The sequence below is a fragment of the Diorhabda sublineata genome, chromosome X (assembly GCF_026230105.1).
Source record: "Diorhabda sublineata isolate icDioSubl1.1 chromosome X, icDioSubl1.1, whole genome shotgun sequence".
In the NCBI taxonomy this organism is placed as follows: Eukaryota; Metazoa; Arthropoda; class Insecta; order Coleoptera; family Chrysomelidae; genus Diorhabda; species Diorhabda sublineata.
This window is the reverse complement of record NC_079485.1, coordinates 26,364,990-26,387,039: the sequence shown is the minus strand read 5'-3', so window position 1 is coordinate 26,387,039 and position 22,050 is coordinate 26,364,990. Positions and strand designations below refer to the sequence as shown.

The following is a 22,050-nucleotide window of genomic DNA, read 5'->3' as shown; positions in this document are numbered from 1 at the left end:
ACTTTCTAAAATAATTATTGGTTATATCTATTGTTTATAAAACATTGTTATAATCACAACAATACCCTCTATAGTTTTAAACTATTTTACAGTTATCTTAACATTTAAATATGTGACATTATTTTGTCTGCCTTTTTTATTCCTTTTGCTGCATCGAAAAACCGGTAATGCAACAAATTTTCAAACTGCAAACGGGTCGACGAACACCTTCAATTTAATATTTAAGAATGTTAAAAAAATTTATCTGAAAAATCTATACTGCCTTGTACATGTGGATAATTAAAAAACATTTAATTGAATTACTACTGATGTATCTTTGTTACTGTTTTTTGAATATTGACATAATCGGTTGCATCGGTTGAAAACACTAAAAATAGTTCAATGACCTACACATATATTTAGTCAAGGACAATGTACCGAATTTCAGTTGTACGTAAACCACAAAATTAATTTCATATTACCCGCGGAATATATACTTTGACGTATCATCAGACGAAGTTTCTGACCAATCAAATTATCATCAACCGTAATGCATTGGCATATCTAGGTATAATATGAGAGGTGTTTAGTAAATGTATTATTTCAAAGAAAATAATTTTTAATCCGTTCTATAAAAGTTTATAGGAAAGTAGAGCAAAACGTGGCGTCCGAGAATAACTGGTTTTCGAATTTTTTCTTTTATCAAAACAAATTTATATTTATAAAGGAATTTTATTAGTTTAGTAGCGTAATATATATATATATATATATATATATATATATATATATATATATATATATATATATATATATATAAATTTTGGTCCTCATCTTGATATATAATGAGAAAGTATGAGTTAATGTTTTGGAGCTTCTAATAAATAAAAATTTTTAATTATGCACCGCATTCGAAATTTTGTGGGTGAAATCTTTCGACATATAATTCATTCTTACGGAGAATAAATAATTATGCATCCAAAATCTCAGGTCCTTTTTTGTATTCTCGTAAATATAAACACAACTATGAAACATCCGTTTCTGTAAATGGAGAATCTAACCAAACTGGTCTATATCATAATAAATGTTCAAAACCAATCCCCTTTTTCACAAAGATACGACTCTGGCTTTCAACACAAGGAAACGAAAAGTGACGATACGTATCGATGTGTCGATCGAAAGAAAGCGGCGCGAGCGCCCCCTCCGCATTTCTGTTGTGTCCCCTACTACAAAACCTGTCAATTGTGGCTAGAATGGAAATATGGCTGTAAAGTAACCAATGACCCTTTGTTTCAATCGCAATGTTTTCGAATGAAAAGTACAATAAAAATAGTTGAAGGGCAAGAAATTAGTACAAATTTAGAATAGAAGAATGTGTGTGATATGAAAATTTGAAGTGTTTTGGTTTTGATGGTGTGGTGTGAATCAACGAGGGATACTCGAAGCAAGAGGGGTGAAATTTCGTGAATCGGAGAGTGGTGAAAATCAAGTCAAGTGGCGTGTTGCATCGAAGAAGCAATAATTGCATTGGCCGGTGAATGGATTTGTGGCCACGGTACTTTTACGGATACGGGTGCTCGGGCTCGCTCTAATGGTTGGCCATCAACCTCTTGGAGAGTTAACATTGCCCTAGAGATGTCTAGTGCTGTTGTGGTAAATTCTGTGAAAATGCCGATGTCTAAAACACAGTTATTTCCTATATCATCACATTCTTATATTCAAGAAGGCGGTGGAGGAAGTTTACCACCTTTAAACAAAGGTTCACTTAAAGAACAGAGCCCTCCTGCTGCCTCCACAGCTTCTTCAGCAAATTCCGCTGGTCTTCCAGAGCTATCAGTTGGGGGCACTTGTGTTCTCCAGTGTATGCAGTCCCATCTAACAAGAGGTGTTTCTTTATCCCAAGTCAAGACTTCAACTAATCCAGTTACAACAACAGAATGCAAACCTAAAACAATGGTCGCAACGCCAGAACAGGTTATGAAATTGTACATAAATAAACTAACACCTTATGAACATCATGAGATATTCAACTATCCTCAAGTATATTTTATTGGTGCCAATGCAAAGAAAAGGCCTGGTATTATTGGCAATCCAAATAACTGTGATTATGACAATGATCAAGGCTCCTATATACACATTCCCCATGACCATGTAGCCTATAGATATGAGGTTCTTAAAGTGATAGGCAAAGGCTCTTTTGGACAGGTGGTTAAGGCTTATGATCATAAAAATCATATGCATGTGGCACTAAAGATGGTGAGAAATGAAAAAAGATTTCATAGACAAGCACAAGAAGAAGTCCGTATTTTAGAACATTTGAGGAAACAAGATAAAGATAACACTATGAATATTATACACATGTTAGATTCATTCACGTTCAGAAATCACATGTGCATTACATTTGAACTACTTTCTATCAATCTTTATGAACTTATCAAAAAGAACAAATTTCAAGGTTTTAGTTTGCAGCTTGTTAGAAAATTTAGCCATTCATTACTTCAATGTTTGGATGCTCTTAATAGGAATAAAATCATCCATTGCGATATGAAACCAGAAAATGTATTACTTAAACAACAGGGCAGAAGTGGTCTCAAGGTATTTATATATTCTATATTATTACTTTATACCATACTTAGAATATAAGTTGTCAATCAATACCCAATATCAAAAATTATAATTAACAAAAAATTTTAAGAGCTACCCTGATTAATAAACATTTTGGTGTTATCAGCATTCTTGCAACCTTGATAAGAGATAAAAATGTGATGTAAGTTTGAGTAGGTATAATATATGTATCCTTTTCCTTATTCATACATTATTGCATTAATTGCAATCAGTAGCTATATCAAATTCCTATTGAATAAAGTTTTTAGAATGCTAGAAAACTCATAAAAATATATAAAAATGGCTGGCATTAATTTTACAAGTATATTTGTCCTATTTGATATACTGTTTGTTTGCAATTACAAATTGAATATATTTTTCTCTTAAGAAGGAGCTAAAATTACTTCTAACCATTAATATCAGTAAATTATTTAAGTTCTGATTGCACAAATTATTAATATATATTTTATATCTTTAAAAGGTGGCTTGCCTCATGATATTATTACTAATTATTATTATAATCTCATTCCATTCATAAATTTATAATTTTAAATCAACTAAAAATATGTAATATGTAAATATTATCTCATGTGGTTTGCAGAAATTGCCATATATTTTCTAATTATGTAGATAAGTACAAACATAGATAATTTTTGTTAAGAATTTCCAATTTTATTACACTTACAAAACTCAAATAAAAAAAATTAGTTTCTGAAATTTTTATTTATCCTCAATAAGTCATAACTAAGAAAAACACTGGATGTCATGCTTGTTTTTGTCTATATTTGTCTATTGCCTCAAAATAGGCTTCAGCTTTAGTAATTGCTCCTCCATTTGGGCTAAATTTCTTACCGGTGAGCATTGTTTTGAGATCAGTGAATAGCCAGCCATAAGGGTTAACATGTTAATGTGTAATATTATAAACTGTTAAAGGTTATAATTTGATGTGGTATTGAAATACTTCAGATTATTTGCAAAATCTAATACTAAATTAGTAAGAGTAAATACTAATAAGAGATTTAAATTCAGAGATTTTCTTTCTTAAATACTTAGTTTAATATACTTCCAGAGTTGTTAGCTATGTTAAAAATGTATATAAAGAAAATTTATTATACTAATTTGAGCATTTTACACACAAGATTAATCTACTTCGAAGTTGACATAAATGACAGGTTTGAATACATAAATTGCTTTTTTGAATAAAAGTTCAGTAGATTTTAATGTGCAATAGCTTTTAATACATTATAAAGGTAATTTAATTGAGATTAATGATATGATATAAGATTTGTATGCCAAAAAATTTGTATCTGGTTAATATTTAGCCTACCCTTCATTCGTTACATAGAATCATGTGGAATATTTGTTTTGAGAAACTATAGAAAATCAGTATTGAAAAGGATAAGCAAGAATGCTTGAATTAAAAAAATGACTAATAAATAAATTAAGATGCAACTTCTCAACATAATATGAAATTTTTTTTATATGATCATATCTCTATTCATTCAGCTGATATTTAAATGACATTTATGTGGGCTCTAAACTTATTCAAATAGTCTATTGTTAATAAATTTATCATTCAATGATACTGAAATTTCTAAGGGTACCTATATTAAGTAAAATGATATAAGTAGCAACGGACAGCATTACGTAATTGAATTCAGTGGATAATAATTGACTCAATATAAAGTACAATAGTTTTACTTCATAATATTTTGAAAAACAATGAATATGAATTAAAAGTATGTCATAACAGAAACAATTCCATTTCTTATAGTGTCGCAATAATTCTAATGTAATATATAGAAGGATCACTATGTCATTGTCATCTTGAAGTTCGACATTTTTCACATTGTAGCTAAACAAAACATATTGAAGTAATTTTAGACTAAGCTGTAAAATTAATAACCTGAAAACTTTCAAGCTGTGATTTATCATAACTTCAAACTTGATCCAATTAAAAAAAGGGTCATTAAATCATCCACAGTATATGCCTGTACCATTGAATTCATTTTTTGTTGATCCATTTTAATCTAAAAGTCGACGATGAAGTACCATCAACACTGATCTACAAAAATGCAATTTTACGGGAATAAACATTTTAAAATTTGTATTCTACATTGTATTATAGAATAATAATACTTTATACTCTCTATTTCAAGGGAACTAAGATGCATTTTGTTAAAACTTGTATTTATACAAGATTAATGATTGTAAGGCAAACTAGGTGGCATATTATGGGTGCAAAAACATTGGTATTGGTATCAAAAAAATTCTTCTTTGAGTATAGTGAAAAGACTAACATTCTTAGTCATAATACCTCCACTTATCCATTTGTAAATCTAAAATTATGCCCTAAACCAATCAACAATAACAAAAAAATGGTATTCAGACTTGAAAAAAATATATTTCAATCATCATGGGGCAAGTTTTCATAAAATGAATGGCAATCTACTGGTAATACCAGTTAATAATTTTTGTAAATGTTAGATTTTTCAGATGATATTAAGAATTTTTAGGAATGAAACTTGTAGAAAAGCTCTTTGTGCGAGATCTCTTCATTCTTCATCCAAATTTGTTTTTAACTTGATGGTAGAAACTATACTAGTAGGTACTGTCCATTAGAGAGAAGCACGTTTCTATTTTGATTTGTACAACCATTTAAAAAATTACATCTAGTTTCTTTTCAAGTAATTAATAACAAATCATGCAAAAGTTCTTACAGTCAAATTGTACCTATAGCTTGGAGATATTGGCAGTGAGGAAATGAAAAATTAAATTTCTACTGTTCAGATAGAATATAATGGTAGAATATTTTCTGTAGAAAATAGTCTCTAATTTGGAAGATATTTATATTTCTCTTTTTTGTGTTTTTATTCAGATAATCACATAGGTGTTTTCACCAGCTCAATCAAAAATTGCGTTTAAATTTAACTACATTAGAACCCTAAATTCGTAACAATGTTAGTTAGGGGGTATTGGTACTTCATCATCGATTTACAAGCAATAATAATTTCGTCAGTGTACACAAGTGTTAATTATAATCAAATTCCTTTGTAATGATAATGCGAACATTGTATGTCATTTTTCTGCATCGACATCAGGGCACTCATATCCAATGAATCAAGTTAATTGTCATTTAATATAACTTTATAAATCATATTTTCCAGAATAGATAAATGAGTATTTAAACATTCTATAGATTTTCACTGATACTTTTATTTCGGACCTAGTAGTGATCCAATCTTTGGTTTATGAAAATCTAATATATTTATTACATCACTCAATAAGTCATATAACGTATATAAAGTACCAACTTTCAAAATCAAAGTGCTATGGGTGAAAGTTCATGACCTTTTGATTAGTCAGAAAAAAATGACAGCCATTTAAGTGAAGCTACTTTTGTTATTTTCGAAACAATGGATTCCAACAATTTCCTGTGTTTATTTATCATTGCTTATTGATTAAAAATTACTGTACTAGTTCAGCAATCGCTTCAAAAGTGTTATCCAGACTCTGTTCCATCGAAAATAACCATTATTGGTTATTAGTTTGCTGAATTTAAACGTGGTCGTACAGATACCGATTATGGTGAACATTCTGGTCGTCCAATTGAGGTGGTTACTCTAGAAGACATCAAAAAAGTCCACAAATTGGTTATATTCAATCGAAAATTGAAATTGCATTAGATAGCTGAGGACGTAAAGATATCAGAAGGCAGTGTTTTTACAATTATTCATGAACATTTGACCATAAGAAAGCTTTTTTCAAAGTAGGTGCCCCATTTACTCACAGTCGATCAAAAACAACAACGTGTTGATTATTCAGAACAGTGTTCGTCTTTGTTTATACGTAATAAATCAGATTTTTTTGCGACAATGTATCCATCACTTGAGTCCGGAATCAAAACGATCATCATCTGAGTGGAATGCAGTCAGAAGCTTTCAAAAGCATAACAAGGAAGGTTATGGCTTTAGTATTTTGAGATGCACATGAAAAATTGTTGATAGATTATCTCCAAAAGGGATAGACATTTAATAGCGAATATTACATAGAATTGTTGGATCGTTTTAATGTAGAAATCAAGGAAAAACGGCCTCATATGGCGAAGAAAAAACCATCCAAGATAATGCACCGATTCACAAGTCGATGACAACGATGGTTGAATTGAACGAATTTCTTCCTCATCCACCGTATAGTCAAGATCTGGTCCCCAGTGACTACTAGCTATTCGCTGATCTCAAAAAAAAGATAAATCCTTCTACAAGCATCGCATCTAGAAGTTAGGAAAGCGTTGGAATGATTGTATTGCTCTTGAAATAGATTAAATTGATGATTAAAATCGATTTTTGGCAAAAAAGTGTTTTTCTTAGTTAGTCACACGACTCATTGAGTAATGTGGTATAAATTATTGGCTCTAAGATACTATGGTTAAGTAATTTTTTAATATTATGAAAATTTAAATGCTTTATAAAGGAGTTGGGAAAAACTGAATTGTACTGGAAACATGTATTCTACTTGTAAAGAACGTTTGCTAGAATATATTGGAAAATTCATAGATAACACTATACTTTATGTCCGGCTCTAATATTCTAGGTATATTACAAAATTGAAATGACATTTTTAGTTGAAAATTTTGAATATTTTAAATTATTGGCATGATACGTTAGGGACGATATTGATTTTTACTACTTGGATATATTTAACCATGTAATCAAAAGCAAATTGTTCACATAACTTATAAATGTCAGTTGTATAATCAGGCAACAGAAATTGGAGGTTCTTTATTATTAGTCACTCTCGATTAGACTACACTGATACATGGTTTCAAAAAATTAGGATTTATGGTTTTGTATAATTTATTTTTTCTTGATATCAATTATCAAACAAAAATACTATGAATCATTTTATTAATAACATTCTAAATAAGTAACAGAACATTTTAATTGATTTGAAAGCATTTCTCAAAAACTTACACTTGCTATGTTATAACTATGGGTAGAAAGAAGGAGGAATATCTCATATGGGGGAAAAGTTTTTAGTTTAGTATAGTTCAAGAACCTTCCAGGATGACGCTGGTGTAGTCAAAGGGTTTGGTGTGAATGTAGCAATTGTAGATGAATGAAAATTAAATCATAGTTCATTATCGAAAATTTCAACAACTTGCGTTGTCCAGGGCGTTAATAATATTTGGAGCTTTCTTTAAAATTTACCTGTTCTTATGTGGCGCGCATATTTCATAGACACAGATTGTTATTTTTTTCTCTACCTCACAGAGTCTTTATTTAATAAGAAAAAACGTTTCCCTTTTAACAAAAAGTTTCATGGTATTAAATCAAGTGATCCAATTAACAAGTCAGTGAACTTTTTGTTCATTTTCAAATGTTTTTATCTCGAAGGAAGTCTTACATCTGCTATGTCATGACTATGGAGAGCAGAAATATGGAGAAGTATCTCATATGGGAGAAAAGTTGCAAAAGTGTTCAGTATAGTACAAGAACCTTCCAGAATGACGCTGGTGTAGACAAAGGGTTTGGTGTGAATGTAGCAATTGTAGATGAATGAAAATTTAGTCATAGTTCATTATCGAAGATTTCAACAACTTGCGTTTCCCAGGGACTACCTTCTGGAGTCTTTATTCGATAAAAAAACGTTTGCCCTTTTGACAAAAAGTTACATGGCGCTGAATCAGGTGTTCCAATTAAAAAGTTGGTCCACTTTTTGTACATTTTCAAATGTTTTTATATCGAAAGACGTCTCGACTGTTCTTCGCTCTTAATTGACTCATTTTTTACTTTCAAATCGGTGACACCACTTTGAAACAGTCTTCATAGTCACTACATTGTCACCATAGACAACTTTTAATGTTTCATCAGCTTCTTTGGTCTTTTTTTCAACTTTTCACCTTAGATACTACAAATTTCACTAAAGCGGTTATACTAGAAGACTTTCAAATCTAAATGATTTAAAACTTGTCACTACTTGTTTTAATACATGAAGATATGATACATATTAGTTGAAATAGATGCACCGTAAGAAATCGCTTCTATAAAGATTCTTTCGCAACATATTTGATAACATCTCGTATATATCGCAATATCAGATCGACAGGTTACTACTGAAATTGCGCTTTATTTAGTTCTCTGTCCCTTCACGGAAGTCTCATTAGTTGAAAACAATACCTTCACTTGTGCAATTTAAATATCGTGTAATGTTAATCTCTTATTTTTAACATCATATGCATCATGAACTGATTTAACAAAAGTACTTAATAACAAATTTTTGCTAATATTTAACGGTTATATCAACGTTTTGCTGGCTCTAAATTCAAATCGATAAATGTATCGATAATTTCTTTATTGGGTATCTGGGCATAAGTTTTAGTTAAATGTTCAGAGGAAAGAAAAGGAATTTCTCGGTTTGGGATTACCTCCAGAGAAGTATGAAAGAAATGAAATAGTAGACACTAAAACTTTAATCTTTGTCATCAAAGTCAAATAGCTTTCAGTGGAGCAAAGGATACCTGTGGGTATTTCAGCAGCTGTGGTAAAACGATGAGGTCGGTTTGGCATAAATGTAGCAATTGTAGATGAATTGAAGTATCTTTTTACGTTATGTTCCAAAGGTCTTCATTATTCATTCAATTGGCCAAAAAAATTGTATATAATTCGTAGGTACCTGTTGATAAACGTTCGAATTTTTTGCAACGTATTTCTATTATATGTCCAAGTTTCGGCCCTATATTGCCGAAATATATTTTACATTAATCTGTCTTACTTTTGTTGTTATTGAGATACCCAGACGCAGTTACTTTTTTTTAAGAAGTCGCTCATTTAGATGGAAAGAAATTTATTTAGAAATTGAATACGAATCCTATTTAAAAACTTCTTGTAACGCTTCTGCCTTGTGGGATCATCAACTTCCGTACATTATGTGAATGGACAGTGAATATCAGATGTACATACCGGTGTTACAGTTATAGATATAAGCAGGAAGTAACAGGTGCTAAGTCGGTGGCTCTTCTTCATTTTGCTGTTACAATAAGGGCTCAGGTTTTGATTTACGCCTTAACGAGTACAAGGTGGTTTTATATCTTTTTATTAAATTTGTTTGAATTACGATGATGATGATTACAATTCTATGAAAAAGATGTTATTGTTTTAGCCATATACACTCCGGATCAGCTTTTTTGTTTCTGCTATCACCTCGTTATTATTGTGAAATCGATTTCCATAACTTTGGGGCTTTTTATGCAACACTTGTAGACGAATTGGTAGACGTATTGTCGAGATGGAACAAAATTACTTTCTTCAACAAACGTTGCTCAGTCTTATTTAGTTCGGCATGTTGGCCAGTTATCATTTTCTCGTTTTATTGACAAAAAAATCAGTTGTTGATTTCTATGTAGCAGGTTTCTTGGGTGACGTTAAATTCTGTACTTATCCTTAATTTTATATACTTCACACTAGTCTCGGGGCAACCTGTTTTCAAGGTAATCGGACAATATCTGCCTTTTTTTTACTATGTATTATTTTGAAATAAAAATTGAAAGATTTTAAAAATAACTAATATAAGAAAAGGTATATAAGTTCATAATTCCTAATTCTATTAAACTGGCAGCGTATTGTTGCCAGATATGCAACTATTATCTAGTAAGCTTCCAACATCAGCCTGAAGATGTCAGTACTTATCAATAGAAGTTAGGAAATATATTTGCGCATGCGTTGAGATCATATATGTAATATATATATATATATATATATACTTCTATATGGATAGTTGGTACTGGGAAAAAATGTACCTATGTTACGGTGCCGACAATATTAATTTTCCCTCTCGTTCTAGACATTTTATCTATACTGCGCATGCTTGAGAATGCGAAGAACCTAGCTGGAACCTTGAAGGATAAAAAAATGTTGCCAGGCAACGGTTGCCAGCTTCCTCTTATAGAAACAGTCCATATAGAGGTATTACATATATGGTTGATTTGATTCGCTTTATATTCGCCATTTTTGACGCTTAGTTTCTGTTTGACCATTGAGTGAGTGAGTTGTTGTGAAATATTTTTTGAAAATTGAGAAAAACTTGGTATTAAGCTGTAATCAAATGATTGTATTTGAAACAATACCCCTACGCAATTGAAAGAGGAATTAGAAATTATGTATGGAGACTCTGCACTTTCATTTGTGATAGTAAAATTGAGGGAGACTAATTCGAACATGGCCGTATCAGATTGACTGACAACGAGGTAAAGATGGTTACATCGGCCCAAACAGTGACTGTATTTTGGGATAAGCGTGGAGTTGTGTACATCGAATATATTCAAACAGGTAAAACAAAATAACTTTTCTTTTGGGAATGATCTGATTTAACTTTTTCTCACATTGACATTATGGTAGGTTAAATGGTATGACAAAATGAAATATTCATTTAGTTCATTGTATTCTAACCTAAAACTGAAAATCACTTGTTAAATTAAAAGAGAAATTCAAACTCTGTCATCTGTCAAAAATAAGCTGTAGGTGTTGTTTCAGTGAAACAGAGGTTAGTGTTTAATCCATAATGGGGGAGGTAAATATTTCAATTATCTTATTAGAATGAAATTAAATAGAACGTGGAATTAAATGAGCTACTCTTAAATTAGTTTGAATTATCTGAGGCCTCATAAAAAAAGAAGGCTTCAAATCACAGGAAATTATTACGTATGGTTGCTTGAAGAGGTGAAAGGGGAAATCTATGTGCGCATGCGTTGAGAGATTCTCAATATCTCCGCCATTTTGGACGCTTAGTTCCTCTTTGGCCATTGTGTGAGTGAATCGTTGTGAAATTTTCTCTGAAAATTGAATAAAAAATTGATATTAAGCTGAAATCAAATGATTGTGTTTGAAACAATGCCCCTACACAATTGAAAGGGGAATTAGATAATGTGTATGGAGACTCTTCTCCATTATTTGTAATAGTAAAATTGTGCGAGACTGATTTCGAACATGGCCGTATCAGCTTGACTAACGACGAGGCAAAGATGGTAACAACGGCAGAAAACGGGATCGTATTTTGGGATAATCGTGAGGTTGTGTTCATCGACTATCTTCAAAAAGGTAAAACAAATTAACTTTTCTTTTGCGAATGATCTAATTCACTTTGAACTGATTTCATCAGCTCACATTTTCTCATATTGATATTATGGTAGGTCAAATGAAATGACAAAATGAAATTTTCATTTAGTTCATTGTATTTTAAACTAAAACTAAAAATCACTTGTCAATATAAAAGGCAAATTCAAACTTTCAAGTCATCTGTCAAAAATAAGTTTTATTATTTCTATGAAACAGAGGATGGTGTTGAATTGGTGATGGGGGAGATAAAAATTACAGGAAATATTGCTAGATGAGGTGGAGGGAGAAATCTATGTGCGCATGCGTTGAGAGATTCTCAATACTTCCGCCATTTTGGACGCTTAGTTTCCGTTTGACCATCGTGTGAGTGTGTCGCTGTGAAGTTTTTTCTGAAAATATATAAAATGAGTATTGAACTGCAATGAAATGTTTGTGTTTGAAACAATGAAACCTCTACGCAATTGAAAGACGAATTAGACATCGTGTATGGAAACTGCACTATCATTTGTGACCGTAAAATTGTAGGAGACTGAATTCGAACATGGCCGTATCAGCTTTACTGACGACGAGGCAAAGATGATTTCATAAGCCGGAGCAGTGACCGTTTTTAGGATAATCATGAGATTGTATTCATATACTACCCGAAAAAAGGTAAAACAGGAGAGTATTACGCATCATTGCTTGATAAGGTTTCTGATGAAATATGTGTGCGCATGCGTTGAAAGATTCTCACTAAAATTTTCGCCATTTTGAACGCTAGTTTCTGTTTGACTATTGTGTAAGTGAGACGACTTGATTTTTTTTCTGGAAATTGAAAAAATTAGTGACGAGATGCAATAAAATGTTTGTTTTTGGAACACTAAATGGGATTGTGTTAATCGCGTCATCGCTTTGGTGGTCCAGACTTTTTCTTGTTTTCAAACATTAAAGTTTTACTTGCAGAAGAGATTTTCATCACAGGTGGACATTATCGCATACGTCAACGTATATTTTGAGGAAAAAGACGGTAACTATTATTTGGAACGATTAAAAAGGTTTAAGCATCGCTGAAAAAAGTATATAGGTTTAAAAAGAGACTATGTTGAAAATTCATTGTTAGAACAGAAACTTTTCAGGCTACCCTCTATAATGGTGGAAAAAATCATCATTTTGTTCTTGAACTAGGTCTTGGATGTGTCTTCAAAAAAACTATTTCTATTTTATAGTTTTTTTCTTGAGAGTTCAATTGCTGTTTTATTAAATTTCATGCTAAATACTATCATAGATAGGAAAGTCAAATGATACTTGGATTGTTTATCTTAAATTTACGTTTATTATTTTTAATTAAAAAAGTAGTTTTCATTCTTTAATATATTTTAATGTGAATAATTGAAATTCAAATTTAATATCGGGTGTATCTTATTGAATTCAATTGGTGACATTGATAAACTAAACAATTTATACTAGATATTTTAAATTGAAATAAAAATATATTTATTAAGAAAAAAACTTATAATTATAAAACTCATGTAACATGTAATTTATTTTACAATTATCAATATGTAATTACTTATAATTTTATGTTTAATGCTAGATCAAGAACTCTCTCTAACGTCGAAGTTTTCACTTTTATAATAGATTCTTCGCTATTATATCGCTTCAGCAAATGTAATTCCCAACTGGATTTTATTGTTTCAGGTGATCGATTTTGGTTCTTCATGTTACGAGCAAAATCGAGTGTACACGTACATTCAGTCGAGATTTTACCGGGCTCCAGAGGTAATTTTAGGAGCACGGTATGGTATGCCAATTGATATGTGGTCACTGGGTTGCATTTTAGCCGAACTTTTGACCGGTTTTCCTCTCCTGCCAGGAGAAGATGAAGCTGATCAACTAGCTTGTATAATGGAACTTCTAGGCTTGCCTCCACAGAGATTATTAGATCAATCAAAACGTGCAAAAAACTTTATTAGTTCCAAGGGTATTCCTCGATATTGTACATGTTCGACACTACCAGATGGTACAGTTATTTTAAGTGGTGGATTAAGTAGGAGAGGTAAACCTAGGGGTCCACCAGGTTCAAAAGACTTGAAACGAGCGTTAAAAGGATGCGATGACCCTTTGTTTCTCGATTTTATACAACGATGTTTAGAATGGGATCCAGACCTTAGGATGACACCCAGTGCTGCGCTGAGACATGGTTGGCTTAGAAGAAGACTACCGAGACCCCCAAATGAAAAGGAACAGAACAGTGCGGGGGTTGTTAGATCAACACCTACAGGACCTAGAACCCCTAAATCGACTGGTATTTTTTCAAATAATCGTGTTCAACTTAATGATGACAGATCGTCAACTCTACATTCGGGCAAATTACCACCAGTCACGTAGCCAAACGTCATCCTTCCTTAGTTCTCTCATCCAGGTTAGAAATTAAATTTAGGTTTATATCGAAGTATATATTTTACTTAAGTTATTCCAACTGACTAAATGCTGAATTAATTACTATTTTTTTTTAGATAATTGTTTGTCCAACTTTATAATTTTTTGCATTTCTTCATACACTGATGCATATTTTTTTTCAAAGCCAATTGTATGTATTTCAAAAAATTAATATTTCTAATTAGCTTATGTAACAAAAAATTTTAATGATTACTAAAACCTATGACCTACAGGATTAATTGTAACTGAATTTTTTATTACATTTAATTTAAGATACTCAAGTATTGAGACAAGTAAAACATTAAATCTAACAAATAATATATAATTTCTAGGTTTTGGATGTAATACTTTTTCATTTTATTTACAATCAAGTCTGTATCATTCGTTTGATAAAATGTGGTAGGATAACTAAAATTTTTATAAGAGGGTTTGTTCGGCTGAGTCCTGATATAGAAATTGCTCCTTTGCAGTGCTGGGTGTTGAGTCTCAGAGGTACCTCTTCATATATCAAAGTTGATAATAATTGCACTCTTATTTTACATGTAGACCATCAGCTCTCTATAACCTCTAATGATTTCCATTATTCATTCATTCATATTTCTGCAACATAGCTTTTGCATAAAGGATTCATATAATGTTATCTACCCATTATTTCCATTATTATGTGGAGATTCCACTATTTTGAAATATCTTATTATTTCATCAACAGTTTATATATGTGAAAGTTCAAGGACTTAACTAAATTACTTTTTTATAACAAATTGAATCCTATATACAGTACAATAATTAAAATATGTACATAAACTTATATTACTGCTATAATAATAAATTAAAATTTTTTCTTTTAATCAGCATTGAATAATTCTATCATATTTTTTTTTGTTAATGTTTTTACTACCTTTTTCTATCTCACACTTTCTACAGTATTGCTCAAATTTTTAACTGTAAAATTTATTTAATGGCACAAATTAAAAATGTGTGTGCTGTAACTGACTATTTTTAAACTATATAAATTGCATTTTTGAATCCTATTGTGCTTAATTCTATTGGTATTTTCTCTCTCTCTCTTTTATATATATATATATATATATATATATATATATATATATATATATATATATATAATGCAGAAAAACTTGGAAACCGAAGATGTCTCTCAAGTTATATATTGCTCAATTAAAATGGGGTTTTGGATTCTCCACACTCTATTCACCTATACATAAGTTGAATTGATCAATCTCATAATGGAATTGAAACTTTCTATGAACATTCACCAAGCTTATGAAATGGCATTCATTTTACTGTCTAATTGAGTATATCGAAAAAAATATCCATAATAAAACATAAATTTTAAATACTCTAATTTTTCTTGACCTTGTGGTTATGTTTTTACAGCTTGGTTGATTTGAAACTCCTTAGATCTTTTCCCAGTTTTTAGAATCAGTTGAGATAATTTGAATTAATTTAAAATTACATCTATTTTCATTTCTTAGCATTTTCATTTTATTTTTGATGTAATTAGTTGAAACTCGAATCCAAACCTGGCTACCCCGTGGTATGAAAGTTTTTATTCGTCTTCCTTTAGTGATCTTTAATATAATGTTTTATTGTCTCAAATCATATTTATCGATAACAGCAATATGGACAAAAAATACAGTTAACAATATGCTTAGTGGTTTTGAAATATGACTGAACCATTGTTTTGAAAAATAATTGCATCATGTTTAAAAGAAATCGAGTCAGTTGGTAGAAGTTATTGTGTATACATTACTTAGCTTGTAATGCGTGTTTTGGATAAGCCCTTAGGCCTCGGTCCGTCTATCCTTCGGATAAATATTCGTACTTTTAGAATATTGTGATTTGATTTTCATTTTTAATTTGTTTCTCAATGATTTCTTTCATGCTAATGACGTGCAATAATCCGATTTTAAACAGAAATTGATTATTCTGCTAACATGTTTTTGTTGAATATATTTATGATATCCCCTAATGGGTCATACTTCAAAAACCAGAATACATACATTTAAAAAATATTAAAACTGAACTCGGATACAACTCTAGTTTGTACAGTATTTCTGTCCTTGAATAATTAATATAATTTCTATTAATAAATGTTCAGAGCTAAGTATATTGCCAATATTGTTAAATATTTTAATCTCTTGGTGGCAAATAAAAATAATTCTTTGAATATATATAAATTGCAACTTTTAGATGCAATTTAAATTTTGACAATATTCTCTTTGAATTCAAATTAACGACGTTTTCGAATTTTGGTTTTCTCAGAACTGGCATTGTTGGGCATAATTTGTCTCATTAATGACATAATTAATAATTTCATTTTACCTTTTATTAACAAAGTGCATTTCCAACTTTTACAATTTTGATATGTGATAAAAATAAATTATATATAATAAACATATTTGGGTTTTTGAAAAAAAAAATTATTGATTTTTTTTATGTATTTTAAAACTTTATTATTAATAATATTGATATTTAATGCAAAAAACTTAATAAAAATTTTTTTCAATTAATTATAAACAATTAAAAATTGATGAAATTTAAATAAAAATCACGTGACTATAAACGCGCCATGATTGTTCACCATAGTTGTGACGTCATAATGTTATAGCTATTTAATAACAGTACAGCGTTTACGGCTATTACACGTGACTAGACAATAATATTGAAAATTTATTGCTAAAATACGAGTTGTTAGTTGGTTTCAATTAGCTATGTGTGATAAAGGATTTATTAAGACAAAGTCTGATAATATTCCTGATGTTGATATATTTATGATTACCGATTTTTTAAAAAATGACGTTCGGTTTAATTCTGCTGAAGTTCGAGGTGCCAAGGCATCAAGGTAAGTCTGTTGAAAAATAATATAATAAGTAAAAATATTTAAGTATTTATTCTCCATTACATTAAATATAATTATTTATTTCATAAATTGTAGAGCATCGCGTGAGAGTTACGGCGACAAAGCTATAGGTTATGTTCAACTAAGTCGTAAAAATAATATTTGTATTGTAAAAGGACGGGTATGTCCAGAACACCGAGTTCGGGGTAAAGCTTATTCAGTTCTTTAACTATTAATGAAAAGTTAAAAAAAAATCAGGATGTTCAATGCCATGACTGTGCAGCTTCAGTAGGTAATTTTACTCCTATTAAGGGCCCCCGCAGACTGCAGACTTTTTATCGGCCGATAGTTTAGTCGGGTTGGGCTGAAAGTGCGCACACCGAGCCAACTAAACAGTTTGGTTGGTGAACAGGGCGCAGACTATCCAACAGTCGGCCGACTATTCTCGAACTAGTTTGTAACGGACTGTTGAAGCGGTCACACAATATGAAAATGTTGTCCAGAAAAATTATTGCTCTCATCATACTCCGGAGGAGGATAATCAAGAAGAGATTGCGAGAGCATTGGGTGCATCCCATTCTCAGTGACAGATTAGTTAGTGGAAAATTTTACACTATGCATTCCAAATTACTTGATTACCCGAAAAAATTTTTCGCCTATTATCGAATGAGCATTACCAGCTTCAATGAACTTGTCAAGCTAATTGGACCAGCAATAGCGAAGGAGGATACAAATTTAAGACTTTCTATACCTGTGGAGGAGAGATTGAGCGTTACGATAAGGTAAGATAAACCACAAATACTTTTCAACTATTTTTATTAGAATAATATTACAAAATTCGGAAAATATTTACAAGTCATATATTTGCGATTCATCTGAAAAATTTGAATAATAAGACTGGGCTGTATCGTTGGAGTTGCCAGGTGATGAAATGTTTCGAATGGTTGTCGGTTGCGAAATTGGAAAAGGGTACAAGGGTTGCTGAACTCTGTTGTACGTACATGTTGGCGGAGACTGAGCGCACCTAGCTGATCTTATCTGTTTAAAAACGTTAAGAATACTTATTTTAGCATCAAGTTTTTCTTCTGCGGTTAAACTTTGGAGTGAAGGGACCAGTGACAAAGCGAAGTTCACATCTTCATCAGTATTAGGCTCATTTAATGCCTTTAATAATGCTTCATCCACGTCCGTCTGCTTCGGTACATTAGGTCTCTTTTTCCGCTGACGAATAGGGGTGGGAGTGGATGAACCAGCTTGATCATCATGCTCATCATTTGATAGAAAATTTTCCTCTTCCAGGTTACCTTCAGTAAGTCGGTTTTCCATGCATGGAAGTAAAAATAATAACTGTTCAAAGTAGACATATTTACGCCTTTTATTCGCAGCTTGCCCCGACTTAGTGTTCTTTTGAGCGTTTAATTCGCGACGAAAGCAAGTCCTTAAATTAGCCCATTTTTTTGCACATCACGACCTGAAAAATATTGAAATTTAATTAATTTTTAATTTTTTACAGATATTGAAATATAATTAATTTTTATTTTTTTACAGATATCTGGCTACAGGAGCTAGTTTCAATACATTATCTTTTGATTATCTGATGGGAGCTTCTACAATACGAGATATTACTAAAACTACATGTGAGCAAATATGGAATATACTTCAACCATTGTATATGTCAACCAAAGAAGAAGGCGACTGGATTAAAATCGCAGACGAATTCTATAGTCGCACAAACTTTCCAAACATCATTGGAGCAATTGATGGCAAACATATACGGATGATACAGCCAGAACATTCCGGTTCATCATATTTTAACTACAAAAAGTTTTTTTCGTGCGTGTTAATGGCTTGGACAGACGCAGATTATAAATTTGTATATATAGACGTTGGTTCTTATGGAACAGCTAGTGATTCGGAAATATTTAAATCATCAGAAATGGGTAAACGGCTGTCCCAAAACCGATTAAATATTCCCTCCGGAAGGCAATTGCCTAATGATAATGTCGGAGATGTTATTCCATTCTCTGTCGTAGGGGATGAAGCGTTTGGACTTGGCAATCATATACTACGTCCTTATGCAAAAAGAAATTTAAACTACACCAAACGAATTTTCAACTATAGACATACAAGAGCTCGACGAATGGTTGAGTGTACTTTTGGGATTCTTGGTAACAAATGGCGTATATTTCACCGACCAATGGATGTCAATATCAATTTTTGTGTCAAAATAATTAAAGCTTGCTGTGTCCTGCATAATTATGTAAGAATCAAAGATGGAATAAATTTCACAGAAACTCTCTACAATTGTCCCATGAATAACTTAACTATAAATGAAGACAACCGAGGAAGAAATAATATGAATAACGTGCGACAGTACATGTCGTCATACTTTATTTCTCCCGGAGGCGCGATTCCGTGTCAATATAACAAAGTGTAATAATTGTAAATAGATAAATAAATAAATAAATAAAAATTCACATAAGTACTCTAATATTTTTATTTTTACATTCCTACCTTTGTTTGTTTTCTCCTCAGCGCTAAGCGAATTCCAATCAACAACAACTGCTTCGCAAACTTCCTCCCACAGTTTTTTCTTCATATTCGCGTCGGAGTACTCCTTTAAACTTTTTTTATAAAGCGCAGGTCTTTTCTCGACTTCTTCAATTAAGTTTTCGACGGAACTTTCTATAATCAACAATTGTGATTTGGGCGAAGCCATATTGAATAGAAGCACACGACGCCAAATCACAGAGCGAACTGAACTATCGGCCGACTAAACAATCGTCGTGTATGCGCAGGCGTGTATGCGCCAATACTGATTAAACAGTCGGCCGACAGTTGGCCGACAGATTAGTTTGAATGTAATCGAGTAGCCCATCAAACTTTTTTATCGGCCGATACTGAATCGCTGTAGTGTGCGCATATGCATTCCTCTCCATACTGATTAAGAAACCGACCAAACTATCGGCCGATAAAAAGTCTGCAGTCTGCGGGGGCCCTTAATCTTTCCAAAGTATCTTGGCGTCGTATTTTCATCAAAGATAATTTTATATTAGTAATATCAATATTAGATATTATACTAATACGTTCTAGCACCACATTTCATTCTTGAGTACACCAGTATACGCTTTTAAATTATCGTTAATTAAGTAATTTGTGACTTTCAAAATTTCAAATTTTTTCACAGGAGATTGAAGGCTGCTAGAATCCATAGTACTTGAACCGGTATTTTCGGAAGGTTCATAAATATCTTGTGAACTATTTGAATTTGTACAACTGCTAGATGACAAACTTTTCTGAGTATCTTCCAATAAATTTGGATTCAATTTTTGACGCAATGGTTTTATTGGAGATGTTGCAGTACTTATGCTACCAGTTTTAATTGGTGAGCAGGATTCATCGATTCCGATTGATAAAATTTTACATTGAACTGATACGCTACGATACTTAGAACTACTATTTACTTGTACAGCAACAGTACGGTGGTTAATATTAGTTTGTGTTTCAACAGTGACCTTTTGGCCAGGTGTTTCATTTGAAAGAGCAAAATCTACTCCAATATTTTTAACAGTACTGGCTGGTACGGCATCAATGTTTGGTTCTGGAGGACTACCAATTTCCATATTATCTGAAGATTCATTTAAAATTTCTTGAATGATTGGTTGTCTCCGTCGTTTTTCTGCAGCTGTTCTAAGAACCGTTGTAGTGCCTTGTCTTTTACGATTAGATTGACAGTCAAACTTGTGTGGTACCACATCAGTTTTAATCTTTGCTTTACCTCCCATCGTTGTATAATAAATGTAATTTTCCATATAATCTTTCAGCTAGAAAAAAAAACAAATAATAAGAATTATTTATATGTTATTATAACAACAGATAAACCACCATAACATAAAATTTAAAAAATTTAATACTATAGTCAAATATATAACCTCGAACGTTATAAAATTATAAATATATCAAATTGAATCCCAATCATTAGATAAAGATACATAAATTTATTATTTAAGCACTTTAAATTATCAATAAAAAAAGTTTTTAATGCTATGATTTTAAAGGTTATGATTTGGAGTCCAGTTAAAAAAATTTATTTACTGAACTTTACTTAAATATATAATAAAAATGGCATTGAAAAATACTTACATCGAAATGATCTTCACAACAAAAATAATTCGATTTTGTTTGGGGATTATCACGGTGCACTGCTTGAAACCATTTATTTCGTCGTTTGACATCTTGGGGAACATTTAAAAACATTTTATCAGGAGTTGTCTTTGTAGTATGCGTACATAATGGTACAAAACAAGAACGATAACTTTTGAGGTTCGATATTTTTAATATAAATTTAAATATTTAATAATGACAACAAAATTAAATAGATCAAAACACTATTTATTATTTTTCTATCAACTGCAATGAGTGAAAACTAACATTATGACGTCACAAGCGCTCGGGTTTGTTCGGGAGTTGTCGGCATGTCTTTTGAAATAACTTTTGAATTATTGTGAAAAAAAAATAGTTTTGTTATAAAACTAATATATAATCTTTCCATTTATCACAAAAAAATTTTTTTTCAAAAACCCATTTGTCTTTATTTAAACACACTTATTCATTATTAATTTTATTAAAAAATATGATCAAACACAACAAATCCGAGTTTAGAATAAGGTTTATAAAAATACACCCTAAATCTACTCTAATAATATTGTACAAATTTTTTTCATTGTGACATAAACCTATATTTTGGTCTTTGAATGATTCGTTGAACGATGGGATAAGAAAACTTTAGATATTAAAAATTATATTTTCGTAAGATAAATGAGAAAATTTTTTTTCTTCAAAATAACTTGAAACAAATTAACATTAAAATAATTAAATTCTTCATTGTGATGACTGAATTTTAGTATTAAAATAACTTGATCTACAAATTAATGAGATATCATGTTTGTACAAAATCTCATAATAATAAATTAGAAATTTTAATTATTTTTGAATCATCAACTATTGTTCTTCATAACAGGACATAAAGTGTCCTGCATCGTTCCTGTCACGTACTCAGCTTTAGCATATCTTATACAA

At 31.1% G+C, this 22,050-nt stretch overlaps 3 protein-coding genes across 3 annotated transcripts; 1 reads left to right on the top strand and 2 right to left on the bottom strand.

Moving 5' to 3' along the window:
* The first annotated feature begins 1,213 nt into the window (after window positions 1-1,213).
* Window positions 1,214-16,530, top strand: LOC130451244 (dual specificity tyrosine-phosphorylation-regulated kinase 2). Its single transcript, XM_056790138.1, has 2 exons — window positions 1,214-2,571; window positions 13,371-16,530. Exons 1-2 carry the CDS (start codon window positions 1,612-1,614, stop codon window positions 14,058-14,060), a joined length of 1,650 nt encoding a protein of 549 aa, XP_056646116.1. The 5' UTR covers window positions 1,214-1,611; the 3' UTR covers window positions 14,061-16,530.
* A 1,240-nt stretch (window positions 16,531-17,770) lies between these two features.
* Window positions 17,771-19,690, bottom strand: LOC130451065 (uncharacterized). Its single transcript, XM_056789864.1, has 2 exons — window positions 19,361-19,690; window positions 17,771-18,423 (listed from the first exon to the last, which is right to left on the bottom strand). Exons 1-2 carry the CDS (start codon window positions 19,688-19,690, stop codon window positions 17,821-17,823), a joined length of 933 nt encoding a protein of 310 aa, XP_056645842.1. The 3' UTR covers window positions 17,771-17,820.
* On the bottom strand, window positions 17,771-20,783 carry LOC130451245 (uncharacterized). Its single transcript, XM_056790140.1, has 2 exons — window positions 19,486-20,783; window positions 17,771-18,442 (listed from the first exon to the last, which is right to left on the bottom strand). The coding sequence occupies exon 1, from the start codon at window positions 20,781-20,783 to the stop codon at window positions 20,061-20,063; it is 723 nt and encodes a 240-aa protein (XP_056646118.1). The 3' UTR covers window positions 17,771-18,442; window positions 19,486-20,060.
* Between the last annotated feature and the right edge of the window lie 1,267 nt (window positions 20,784-22,050).

Bases quoted from the DNA above. Each gene is read 5' to 3' on its own strand.
- LOC130451244 (XM_056790138.1), top strand. From the start codon at position 1,612: ATGTCTAGTGCTGTTGTGGTAAATTCTGTGAAAATGCCGATGTCTAAA. The intron at 2,572-13,370 runs GTATTTATATAT...TTATTGTTTCAG, and splicing joins AGGGCAGAAGTGGTCTCAAG to GTGATCGATTTTGGTTCTTC.
- LOC130451065 (XM_056789864.1), bottom strand. From the start codon at position 19,690: ATGGCTTCGCCCAAATCACAATTGTTGATTATAGAAAGTTCCGTCGAA. The intron at 18,424-19,360 runs GTATGACGACAT...TGTGCAAAAAAA, and splicing joins GCGCCTCCGGGAGAAATAAA to TGGGCTAATTTAAGGACTTG.
- LOC130451245 (XM_056790140.1), bottom strand. From the start codon at position 20,783: ATGGAAAATTACATTTATTATACAACGATGGGAGGTAAAGCAAAGATT.